Consider the following 13,567-nt stretch of genomic DNA (forward strand, 5'->3'; position numbering starts at 1 on the left):
AGTGTCATTAGTGACTGTAGGTGTTTCTGAAAATTTTATGGGGCCTCAGGTATTTTAAGCTGTCTCTACTTTCCCATAATGTTTCTTCAGTGGAAGTATGCCATAGCTTTTAAACTCAGCATGATTTATTCAATTTTTCTTTTCTACTCTTTTCTAATAATAGCTTATAACCTCTAATTCTTAAGTAAATCACCTCAAAAGATGATTTAGTGGTGTCCTCTATCAATAGATCTAGCTTCAAATAATTCAAATAAATAAGCAAATAGTAGAGGTTTTAAATAGCATTTCTGAAAACTGAAATGTAGCTGCATTTTTAAAATACTTCTCATTAGGTCTCTGAACTTTGGTATCTGCCTAAAACTGAACTTGAAATAGTTGAACAATTCTCTTCTCTTTGATAACAGCTCTTCTTCAATTGTTCCCACGGGGATTTAGTGCATTGACTGTGGGTTCTTCAGCATAGCTTCCCTCATTCTCTATTTTTTTACTTCTGCATCTAATGTATCCGTTCAGGGCTTGTCCACACAAGATACTGAGGAGGATTTGTGCAAGTCAAGTAAATGTAGGAATTTAAAGAAGGCAGCTTAAATCCCACCAAGTCTCTGTGCATTCTCCCGTTCATAATTAAAGTGGCCTCCAGTGAATTTAGTTTAATTCACTTCTAAGGCAAGATGAGCCAAACCAAATTAAGGCCACATTTTATTCCCAGATGAAAGTGTTTGCAAAGGAATTTAATGGACGTGGACAAAATCAGTTAATTTGAGTTAATTTTCCCGAGTTCCATTGTGTAGACAAAACCTTGGTAAAAATGCCTGATTGGAACTTTTATTTTTCTTCTTGTTTGTTCTTCACCTTTTGTTCCTATAACTCTGATATTTTATACTTGAGAAGGTAGATGACCCATAATTGTACTAGACACTAAAAGCCTTGTTGTCTTACATGTTTTGAGAGTCCACCTTTTATAATTAACATATAAGTACCCCACTGTGCCACCAAGCCTAGTGCATGTTACCTTTTGTAAGGCTGTTACCATCATTTTCACTGCTTCAACTAAGGCCTTTTAATTCACCAGCTACTATTTAAAGCATTTTTTACAGTTTTTGCGGAACAGGGTGATTATTACTGCAAATAAATTGTGACCACATGTCCTTTCTATAATTATGCAGTGCCTCTTATTGGAGCCATTTGCTGGTAGGACTCAGTCAAGTGCAGCTAATTTGAATGGAGTCAGATTAAAGGTGCTTGTATGACTTAGGAGCTGCTTTTCCTAGCTCAGTACAGAGGCTTTAAGGAACATTTTGGTGAAGTGTACAACAGCTTAAATGGTACACTTTGTACAGATATGTTTCCTGAGTAATATTTTGTTTCTTTCGTTGGAGTTCTGTGAGAAGCATGGGCTTAGTTGTGCAAAACAGATCGCAAAATTTAGGTCCTATTTAACTGTGATATAAGAGTATAATATGCATTTAGTTCGATGGGAGACGTTCTTCTGACTGTGAGGTTAAAAACTGACTTTCATCTTTATATTCTTGGCAGCTAAAACTGGAAGGTATTTGAAGACAAAACCTGTTTAAAACAAAACAAGTGCAAAGCTGGCAAAGTAATCTGTAATCTAATTTGAATGGGATGAATATGAAGTGTGCAAGTAAAACTTAAGAGAGATACTTTCTTTTAATTGGCCTTTAAAGTTCTGTGCTATAGGAGTCTGAGCATAAATATCTACTCAACTTCAATTATTAAGTCCACTATGATCTGTGAGATCTGTTCTGAGACTGTTTGGCTTGAGCAGCTTTATGCATTGTTAGAAAAAAGTGCTTTGTGTCCAGTGTTTCACAGTCACATTTGAATTGCTGGTGGGCTGGAGTATCCTGCTGGTAGCAGCATCAGTGCCATCCAAGTTAGGGCAGTACTAGCAAGATTTTGTAGAAGTCGAAGACCTGGAATCTCTGGAGACAGTGAAATCACTGCAGGGGAAGCTAGGAAAAGTGGAAAAAAAAGGCGTGGAATATTTTTTTTTTAACCAGTTTTGTTGTTTGTCACACAGTTACCTGAGAGCTGCTTTTGTTAGGAAACAGAGTGAGCTTCTATTTGAATGTGCTTATTGAGACACTGTGCATCTTTCCAACTTCAGTCATTGTGTCTAGGAAAAAAACTGTCTTGGGAACTTAAGAATTTTATGGAAAAACTCGAACCTTCACGTGAGCTGTTAACACTTTAACATGCCTGTGTTTGCCATGCTTGATCCACACCAAAAATACTTAAATGTGGTTACGTTTTTAGCAACGTGGTATATACTAGTGGTTGGGATTTCTTTCAATAAAACCACTTATCAGATGTATAATTCTAATCAGCTTAGCAAAGATGTGTGAATTCCTATAGCTAGTGCTTACATGCTTTACCGATGAAGTATACGTTTTACAAAAAATGGGTCAAATTGTACAGAGGAAAAGACCCTGTTAACTAAGCTTAGCATGTGGTTTGAACAATCACGTATCTTTTTTATTAGTATGCTGTATTGTAACCTCAGTATTTACATACAAAGATGAACATTCATAATATAGTCTATATTTTAATATATGCTACACGTTTGTGTAGCAGAAACTAGGGAGAAGACTTCTTTCCAAAGAGACAATTTGCCCTTTTGCTAATTTATCACATCACTGTGACCTTTGAAAAGGGCTTATAAAATACTGCTGTGAATTAAAGGTGTTTTTCACCAAGGTAAATAACTGTATAAACTCATTTTCAGGAAAAATCTCGCTTTTAAAATCCTGATATTTTCTTTGCATCTCTATTTAAACCCCATCCATGTGTGTATGTCCTATTACAGATGTAAGCAAATTCCTATGTGCGTGTAAATTGCCCATATAATTTTCAAAGTGGAAATTATAGAGAGACAGGGGAAAGGTTCAATACAGATTTTTGTCGTATAGGAAGTGGCTTAGTGTTGCAATGAGGGCCATCTTATTCTATTGCCTAGTGAGAATAACCCCTGAAAGGGTTTCCTAGAAACTCAGCTTATTCAGTACAGTTTAAAAACACGCCACAGGATGGCAAGAAAACTGCCTGTTTTTTCAAGTCTGGTTCCCTATCACTGCAGTACATTGTACTGTACTTTACGTGTACTGAGGTATCTCTGGTTTTTAAAATAATTCATTCTTTTTTCCCCAGCTTCTAAGGAAAGATTGTTCCCAGTATTTCTGTCACAGGGAGCCCTGTCTTTTATTTCCAGGCTGTATTTCTTTGTGGCTTGGTGTATTTATGAAGAACAGTCTCATGCAGTTCTCAACCTTGTTTCACTGGCTCTGCAGTCCAGGCTCTTGTAGTGACTTGTCCTAAGACAAACCAGTTAACTTCCGATAATCTGTAGCCTTTCATTTCACCTGTTTCAGTCTGAGCTGGTCTCTCTGAAACATAAGTTATTGAACTTGTTCCCAGTGCTCCAGAAGAGGCTTCACCAACATCTGTCATTTGGTTTTGCCTTTTAGTTCAACTTCGAACACTGGAAAACAGAAACATGTTTGTATGAGTAATTCTTTCTGTTTTTTCCAACTATATCTTGGATGCAGACCTGACTTTATCTGTACAGAAATAAAAATATATGTATCTAAACACAGAGGTAAAAGTCCCCTGCTATTCAGGGGAACACCGAAGCAAAGCATGATGGAAGCATTATTCTGAATACAAAAAGTTTACTCAATTGAGGTGGTAGTGTGTTAAATAATGTTGAAGGTAACCCAAACAAAGGGTAGGGAGAAGTTTCATGATGTCTTCCTGTGGGCAGACCACAGTATTTGCAAGATTGTGTCTTCATTTGTGCAAAAACATTAGAAATTCAGTCTCATTGCTTCAGCTACTCTTGGCAGAGTGTTATCTTTCTGTATTTCAGATTGGTCCTGTATATATTCACCTTTACCTGGGCAACAAATGCACTGAACAATTAGCGACTCTCACATATATGCCTGGTATGCCTACTAGGCAATCTGAAAAGCTGAGTGCCCACATTAACTTCCCTTAAAGCTGATGTTCCCCCCCAACAAATCTTCTCTAATGGACTTGATTGTTTAATTACAGTTTTTCCCATAATAGTTTTTATCTTCGATGTGAACATTGGGCAAAGTGTGATCTAATCAAGAGTTGAGCAGCTTTAGAAATGTAAGAACTAAAAACTCTCCGGCTTACTAAAAAATGAAAATCTCTGTGAAACTGTAAGTAAATATATTTTGCATACAGAAAAGAATGAAAAATGGCACAGCTTGAGCTCAAAAATTTTAAATGTTTCACTAAGAAGAAACGATCTTATTTTGTGCATTGGTTCAATTTCATGATATTGTCAAGACTGTAGAATTATGCCATTCTCCATCAAATATGGCATGTCAGAATTATTTTCAAAGTCTGGAGCTGTGCACAACCAGGGTCTTTCTGTCTTCACAACTAAGAGTGCAAGCAGCATGAGCATTCAATGCAAGAGCGGTCTGCACTTGGCCTGTAGATTGCCAAACCATCTGAGAGGAATCAGTGATGTTAACAGGCATTTAGCCTCATCACACTGCAGAAAAATTTAAAAAAAGGTCTGGAGGAACTGGTTTAATGCAATTGGTGAGTGTCTTTCCACTGGCTTTGCAGAGCACTGAGACTGGGCATATTATTGATGGTACTTATTTCATCCTTTCTTTGAAAATTATGGAAGTGAAAGATCTGAGTTGCAGTTTAATCATTATGTCTTCCTGAGGGTTTTTCCACTGTGCCCTGTTTGGGTGCTGTTTTCTTTCTGTTCCTCACTCCTGTTTTGTCAGGTATTTGTATTCTCGAGGCATGGGATCTGTTTTAATGTACTTGCTTTCGCTTCAGTAGTTAGCTCTACACATCTCTTTCCATGTATTTGAAAAAAAAAATCTTCATGTTGTTTATCTGGATTAAGCTATTTGATTTTGAAGAATTCAAATTCAGATTCAGACGAAGAATATTTCCCCAAGTATGGCTCAGTTTTAAGAGAGATGTACTTAAGGGAGTAGAAAAGATCGACTCTAATTGAGATTGTATTAAATTGTTTTCAAATCCTATTAACCTATCTTATCATTTAGAGGCAGTCAGTTTCTATTCTTTAAATATTTTTAAATGCTTTTTCTTACATTAGACAACAAATTATCCCCTTTCACTGCCTCTTGTATTTGCATTGTATAAACAAGAAATTATTTAGGGAAGAAAGTTGTCTAGAAAGTGAGTGAAAACCAAGGTCTTCGTTGCGTTTTGAGGGTCAAGATGTTTCCATTTACATTTAGTTCAAAGTGCTGCTTGTGTGTCGTGTGGCACATCTGAGAGGAAAACTGCAAGTATATGCGTATGTCTATACTGTTAACCACAAGAGGAGTGATGCTTATTGACAGGTGGGTATAATATTGTTGTGTTAGATCTCCTCCAAGTGTGTCTATTGACAGTGTATGTTGTGCTAACGCTTTGAGGAGCCACCCGGAGCAAAGGTAGTGGCAGTGGTTTTGTGGGTGAGGAGAGACTCTGTTCGTCTGGTGAGAACACGGAGTCCGGTGGCCAGACGGCTTCTGAGTCACTGCCTCCCTCTTTACAACTGATTTTCTTCACTTGCTTAGTAGCTTTTACTATTCAATCTGGGTGGGTTTTCACAGCTAATAGTAGTTTTCCGGCAAGCATATATATGTATATACACACACACACACACATATATATATATATATTTTTTTTTTTTTTTTTAAGACTTCTTTGAGTGTTGATTTGTTGGGTTTTGCCCCCTTCTAAATTCTAGAGAGCTGAGAAAACAGCTCCCTCTGGGGAAAAAAAAATTAGTGCTGATTCACATGTGTACAGAGAGGATCCTACCAAGTCTGCTCCTTGCTTTCAGAGTGCAGAGCATGCAGAGTTCAGGCTTTTTGTAAAGGTCTTTCTTCATGGTGAGGTAGTACAAGTAACAGCCAGACTGTCTGCCACCTCTGATAGTTATGACTAGAATTGGGGTAGAGGGGTGATGTTTGCTGCATGAAAAAAGCAAAAATAGTACATGGTTAGTAGTTAGTACTAACAGTTGGCAAGATAACTGCTACAGTAGGAAACCTAGTATTTGACATTTGAAGTGGGTGTGTGGGGCGGGGGGCAGTTCATGTTGTGGGAGATGTTGTTTTGTGTTTTGTTTGTTTGTTTTTTACTAGATCTGTTAATATTTGTGGGTTTGGTAGCACCACATTCGGTTTATAATGTTTCAGGGACTTTGTGAGGCTTTACCAGTATGTGAGGAATGAGGTTCCACAGCAGGTTGCTCCTCAATTGCATGTGTAGCAGAGATTTTAGTTTTATCTTACGGCACTGGATGCACTTAATTCAGCACTGTTGAAATTTGGAGTTTGCATGGAAACTGTGCAGGAGTCCAACTGCAGTCGGGACAGTCCTGTAGACCTTATTTAATTTTTAAGTAATCCAACACAGTGAACCAGTGCACTTCAGGTAATCAGTACTGGGTTTGTTCTGTTTTCTTTCATTTTTAACATTCGTTAACCTGTTTCATCATTGATTCTTCCATCTTTTCAGACACATCTGTCTGCATAAACACTATTAATCTATGTTGTGCTGTTAATTTAGGTCTGATGAGTAACAGGAAGTATTAAATAGCATGGATATTTTTATGCAGATGTTCTAAGCACATCTGCAGAACCCAGAGTCCTCAGAATTATAGAGCATAATGCACAGGTATAGGGGGAGCATTTGACTAGAAAACATTTTCTCACACTCCCATGGATTTGGAAGGTGTGCGTTGAGTGTGCTTCCTTGACACCCACACAAGGCAGATATTTTCTACGTGTATAGCTATTCGTCATTACCTAATGGAAGCTGGACAGTATTTCATTTAAAATTATTATTTTTCAGTAAAACAACTGTTAGCTCACATGCAACAGACCCAGAGGTAAGGCTGTGTTTTCATCAGCTGTCAATGCACAGATATTACCTGCTTTCTACATATAGACAGAGAACTTTCTGCATTATGAGAAAGAACCTCTTTTGTAGGAAAGATATTCATAGGCAGCTTAGACAACCTTTGCTGGGATGAGTTAAGAACGAAATGTGTCTGATCATTTAATCAAGAGACAATTCTGAGGTGATGTGTGATGTCATAACTGCAGAAAAAGACTGGTCTTGTCTTTTGCTGTGAAAAGGGTATCTTTTCAGTACTACTGTTGAAAATACTGAATTAATGCTGATACTGAGAAAATTAATGAATTGACTTCTTCAGACTGATATGCACTTCAGTTTTCCAAATTTATGAGCAGTCTAGCCCCCACACATAGTGACTGTACTTGAGTGCCCAGCTGGTACATTTTAAATTGGCAGTCATTATATTACTGAGTCACTTTTGATTGTTACCTGCAATTTGCTAATGCTTTGTATCATTCACCTGGGCAGGTTCTTCTAGCTTGGTCCATATGTTTCTATCCTACTGGTTAGATTTATTTCATTCTTTCTCCTAGTCACTAAATAAATTAGTTGTATTCAGTTTATTGGGATCTTTTTGTATGGATGTTAGTGCTGTTTAGTACAGTTGACCTATGGATGAGTATTTATTTTTTTAAAGTAGCATTTTTGTCCTGCATTTGCATTGAAACAGATTCAGTTGTGACAAAGCTAGGATGCCAAATGTGCCCATAATCCACTAAGGTAGTTCTTGTCCTGAAGTGTCTGTGCTCCTTTTTAACTAGCCTCCTCAGTAGTTCCAGCTTTCCTTCTGTTACTACATCTTCATTATGTTACATTTTAGAAGTGTTTCCCTTGTCCAGTGGTGATCGAGATGTGCAGTTTGCAGTACGTCCATGTCTTTCTTGTATTGGGGAGCCAGAAACGGACATAACACTCCAGATGAGTCTCACCAGGGCTGAACAAAGGGGAAAGGATCACCTCCTCTGCTGTCCTAAAGCAGCCCCAACATAATACAGTTGTATAAATAGTATAAAAGCATAAATGTAGAAGTGTAGTATAAAATATAAAATGTCACAGCGTAGGGGCCAGAAGACTGCGAAGTGGGTAGGATTAGCAACACCGTAGTCTGCTTTGATACTGAAGAACGTGTAAATGTATAACCACATCCCACGCACTTTCGGTTTGCTGGGTTAAGTTGGGTTTTGCAGGCAGTCCCCATGGATGAGGCTGAGCAGGACCCAACCCTCCTAGGGCAGAGCGTAAATGATGTCTGTATTCTACCTGCAATATGGACTTGCAGAATGAGGCAATTTCTAAAAAAGCAAAGGCATTCAATTTTTAAGGTTAAATATAACCAGGTAATTGCACAGGGACTAGGAAAGGACTGTGTTTCATTTGGGGAACAGTGAAATCAACTGGTTTCCAATTTCTTTCACAGTTTATTTCTTTGTAGCTGTGGTACAAGCTAGAGCCAACCAGTATCATCTGCTACCAGTAGGAAATACCCATGCTAGTCCTTACCCTTGGCACGAGGTAAAATTGCAGCTGAGCCTGTGAGGAGGAATTAACAGGAAAAATCTAATTCATGTTCAAAGGTAAACTTTGACCAATAACAAGCATGACAGTAAAACATACACTTTTGCTTATGTTGTGTATCATTTAAGTTCATGTTGTTTTCTTTGCTTTGCATTATTTCTGCAACTGCCACAGTTGTAGAAGATGAATGAAGAAAATTAACTCCACCCCAGTCAGACTCAGTACAGTGGAGAAACTATAAATTACAGAAGACAAGGCAAATAAAGAACAAATACTAAGCTCTGTTGTGTGTATGTTAGTAAGTCAGGCAAAAGTGGTCTAGGCTAACCAAACATTAACCACTTGCTAAACTTCAGTGTATGAGCACTGACAATGATATGATGACTGTGCTTTGAATGAACAGCGCCTGTGTTTAGCTAGATTGGAGTCTTCAGGCTGCAGATTTACAAGCTGCACATAAGAAAAATCAATACAAATAGGAAATGTTAAGAAAGAGAAAACCTTCCAATGCGAGCAATCACCAGCTTCTAGACGAAGGCAGAGATGGATGGCAAATGTTGTTTAATATGCTGTAACTTGAATGTTTTAGCATTTTTAACAACCTTGTTTGGGGAAGAGAGGAAAAATGTGGTTTACATCACATAGGAGTATATCCTTAAGTCCTGTTTCTTTCTCTTCTGGGCAGATGGATGCCTTCTAGCCAACCAGCGAGTCCTGCTACTGCTGCATGTCTGGCAGCATCTCTGAATGATCACATGACTCTTGATATGGATGCAGTCCTGTCAGACTTTGTTCGGTCCACAGGGGCAGAACCGGGTCTGGCAAGAGACTTACTGGAAGGTAAGGTTTTAGCACACAAGTATTTCCTATGTTCACTGCTTGCTTAAAGAACCTGTCATAAAAAGAGAGAGTTGGTCTATGGAAACAGGCATTTCTTAGTATTTTGACTACTAAGTGAAGTCTTGTTATAAGCTGACCATAGATTATACTAAGGTAGTTGTTTTCATCAAAAGCCTTGAAAAGTTCTTAGTGTTAGATTGCGGTATTTTTAGGTTATTAACAGTCATGCCTTAAAAAGTATGTGTGCCAGGGTAGAGGGGAGGGGGCTTTAGCTGAATTTTGTCATTTTCAGCTGACTAGAAAGTAGTCGTAAATGTTTAGGCTCACCGTGCAAAGCAGCTGAGTTTTGTCTGAAATGGGCTTACTGTGCAGTGGTAGAGAAACCAGAGATTTTTTGGGGGCCCAGTCAGTATGCATTGCATATCAGAACTTCATGGTGCGGGAGTCAAATGGCTGGGTTGCAAAACATGTAACAGGCCATATCGGGAAGCTATCTGGGGTTTTTAATGTATTTTATTGTAGTTGGTTTAAGTTTATAAGCTTAAAAATTGAAAGACACCTTTGATATTTGAAGTCATTTTGTAATAGTTGTTTTTGTTCATTTCTTCTGATGTGGGCTAACAAGTGTGAAGATGGGAAGTTAAAAATGAGTAGGTGATGTATATACAAATTTCAAGGTGGTTCTGCGACTTGATAGATGCACACTGGACTTTTTATCAGAAAGTTGGGGTTTTTTTAATCTTAATATGCTTTAAGAAATTGTGGTTTAAATCGAAGTAACTACTGAACAGCTACAATAGACTTAAATGTATACATCAGGGTATATACCTCCTTTTTGCAAGAGTAATTTCACTTTATTGTATGTATGCTGAAAGTTTTAAATTTTGCTCTAAGTTCTTTTTTTTACTCTGGGTTTTCAGTAAAAAGAAATGACATATTATTAACACAGAGGTGCACGCAATTTTGCAGCATTTCCCAGTAATCTGTGTTACATGAAATAAATACCTAGCTATGAGTATCATCATTGGCTCACTATGTTTAAGACACTTCTGTTTTGTCTGACTGATTTAATTGGCCTGTCGTTCTGGCCTAGAGTCTATCTTGGTCTGTTCGTCTTTTTGAAAAAGAATATGAGAAGATTTTTCTCAGCAGTATCAAGACAGATTGTCAGTTATTGTGCTGACAAAGCATTGCCCAAACTTGAAAAAGTGTTCCTACATATCAGAGGTAGTTCAGAAGAGCTGCTTATCTCTTTTTTATTGCTATGTTTTTCCTTCCGTTAAAGGATAATGCTTCCAAATAAACATAGACTAGTATTTTTCTGTGTTGTACTTCTAATTTCTGTAAATGAATAAATTCATACCATACATACTAACAAAGAAATAAGCAATAAGCAATTCAATTATTCTGAACAGGCTAATAGACACATGCATCTAGCCCAAATTATTTCCTCCTACACAGGAATTTATCAAAGTAAAAGGGATTGTTGCTAGCTCTGGACAAGAGATCTGCTCACAGGAACATTTCAGCACATGTAGTTTTGGCTGCATTTGGTGTAACAGCTTCTAACACTGGCCGTATCTTGTGCTGGGGGACAATAATTGATCCAGTGGTTTCTCATTTGTCTAAAAAAGACACAGAAGGGGCTACCACCCCTACACCATGATGACTGTCTTTCATACTTGTCACGGTGTGTAGATGCTCTGGGCTCTGAGAGTGGCACTTGAAACCCGTGGAGTAACTTCTTAAAGAGAAACTATATTCAGAAGAGCAACTCCACATACAATGGTGCACAAGGCTATAGCAAATGTTTTGCACCTGGTCTTGGATGATGATGTCTGCATAATATTTTCAATTCAAAATTTGAAAACAGGTGTACACAACATTTTTGAGAAATTTCAGTATTTGATTGTAGTTTGTAGCCCCAAAATGGCTGTCATAAAGGACTTTAGGCCACAAATGCTTGCTTGTATAGACCCTCTTTTCCATGTAATCACAAGTTTTGGTCAGTTCTTTCAGGGTACAGTAGCTCTTCTCTCTTTCTGATCTGCTCACAGATTCTGTTTTTATAGCTTGCTGAGACTGAATGTTCAGATCGTGCTTCTGCTGAGCATACACATATTTTTTTTAAAGCCATTTCTAATACTGTTTCCCTGTTCATCTTTTGGGGGAAATTCCTTGAATTTCACTATCCTGTAGACAATCAAGGAAAGCTTTCTGCTTCCTTATCCAGTTATTTTAATATATTAATTGTTTTGCTTTGATTGTCCTGTGAATGTATCAGGACAGCATTGTGCACAATATCTGGTATTCTGCTTGGCAACAAATGGGGGAGTTAAGTATATACTGACTGTTGCACAAATAGCTAAAAAAATCTATACATTGCATATAGATTTTTCTAAATTGCCAGAAGCTGTCCTAAATATTGGCTCTGCTGATGTTGTTATACTCTATCTGTCCTGCTGGTACAATCCCTGCATTTTTTTTCTGTTGAACTGTGTATTGAGCACAGCTGCTTGTCTCACTAAAATATTCTGCTTGTTGTGCTCGACACATATCTTCCAGAAAGTGTCCATTCTTTATTTTAAATGAAGATTTAAAGAGGTTAAAAACCCAATAATAATATGTATCTATATGTATTTGTGTCTGGCTCTTCTTGCCAGCTATTAGTATCCTAACATAAATAAGACTATAAACCAGTTGCTTTTTTATATAATTTTGATAACCTAAACATGTTGAGCTCCAAGTCTTACTTTCTGTCTCTGTATTTTCTCTATCATTCAAAAGAATGATTACAGAAATGTTTTGGCTGTTTTGGTAGCTATCTTTCTAGTGCAAAGATTGCCTTTTTGCAATTACATTGCATATGCTGATGTTTGTATCTTTGACCAAGTTTGATTTAGTATTGCACAGGGAGCTTGTGGTCAAGCCTATGCTCAGTTTGACGCTTTGGAGCTACCAATTCTAGAATTTTGTGCAATTGCTTAACTGTTAAGGAGGTCAGATTTCATGGACTTAAAATCTTAAAGACATTATTTCAGTGGTATGAGAACTTCTTCGTGCACATCTGCAAATGGATGTGAATGCAGACTTTTAAAGCTGCACCAAAATTAAAAATGCGGTTTTCTTAGATCTGCCTAAGAAATTAATTTTGGTTTTATGAAATTGCTTTGTCTACATTTAGAGAAGCCTTATATCTGTCTAATCAGCCATTCATTGGTGGATAAAATTGCATGAGAAATTAGTTTGTGTTTGTCCAATACAGAATTTGTTTCATTCCTACTTTTCAAATACTGCTTAGAGAGTCTGAAAGTCCAATTGTAGGTTACTTGCTATTTATGTGCTACAGCTATGGGAACTTAGACATGCAGATGTGGAGAAAGTACAAGGAAAGGTATGTGGAGGCAGAAGGAGCTTAGCAGTTAACAGCACTAGATCTAGTTTAGGAAGTCATCTGCCTCACTGTTTGAGTTTTCTAGAGGTTGTATTGAGTTTTCTTGAGTATTGTAAAGAATCTTCCTTCCATTACAGTTTATTCTGATAATTTGATAAATTTGTAAACAGCCCATTTTTGCTGTTAAAGAAAACTTTTGAAACTTTAGATTACAATCTGATACGTCATAGACCTATGGGTTATGATTGAATCAGTGTGGTGTTGGTTTTTTTTTTTCATTAAACTGTGTATAAATATTTCAAAACTAAGGCCTTTCCCCAACTGTTCATTGTAACAGTTGCAATATTTATGACTGGGTGTATTTTGTAAATGGACACCATTTGTGTTTAAATAATAATTAAACATAGCAAAGAATGTTAGGTTTATAGTCATGTGGAGCTACATAACTGGCGTAATGTAAAGTATAGATTATCCATTGTGTTCAAGCAGAGGTTTCTGATAGCATGAAATCATTTACCTTATTACTCATATGCATCTATTAAAGATCTACAATCATATGAGTAATCAAATTTGATTGCACTCTCTGATGTGCTATGGATGCTTAATAACTCAGTTTAATGAGAGCTTAGAATGACTTTATAGCTTTAAAGTGAGAATACCCTTCCCTCCCCTTCCTGTCCCCAGCTTTTCTTTTTTTTTGCTTTTGAACTCCCCAATAACTGCATGCCCACTTGCAGGATGAGAACCCAATGTAGCTGAGATCATGAGAAGAATTCTGTCGTGGGGATTATGTACAGCTAAGCCAAATAGCGTCTTATCTCTCGCAGTTCTGAAATCTCTCATCTACCCTTCTCTGTACTA

The 13,567-nt window shown here is 37.3% G+C and overlaps 1 protein-coding gene across 7 annotated transcripts in view; it reads left to right on the forward strand.

Annotated features, from left to right (window-relative positions):
- The window catches only part of OTUD7A (OTU deubiquitinase 7A), a 120,135-nt gene that overhangs the window by 62,557 nt on the left and 44,011 nt on the right, over nt 1–13,567 (forward strand). For 3 of the 7 annotated variants that reach the window (XM_065641415.1, XM_065641422.1, XM_065641416.1), the window contains exons 5-6: nt 8,375–8,531; nt 9,158–9,312. In XM_065641415.1, coding sequence (XP_065497487.1) covers nt 9,162–9,312 — 151 coding nt within the window. In that variant the 5' untranslated portion in view covers nt 8,375–8,531; nt 9,158–9,161. The remainder of the gene's footprint in view (nt 1–8,374; nt 8,532–9,157; nt 9,313–13,567) is intronic. The other 4 variants (XM_065641417.1, XM_065641418.1, XM_065641421.1 and 1 more) reach the window with 2 other exon arrangements.

This window comes from Caloenas nicobarica, chromosome 10 (assembly GCF_036013445.1).
Source record: "Caloenas nicobarica isolate bCalNic1 chromosome 10, bCalNic1.hap1, whole genome shotgun sequence".
NCBI lineage: Eukaryota > Metazoa > Chordata > Aves > Columbiformes > Columbidae > Caloenas > Caloenas nicobarica.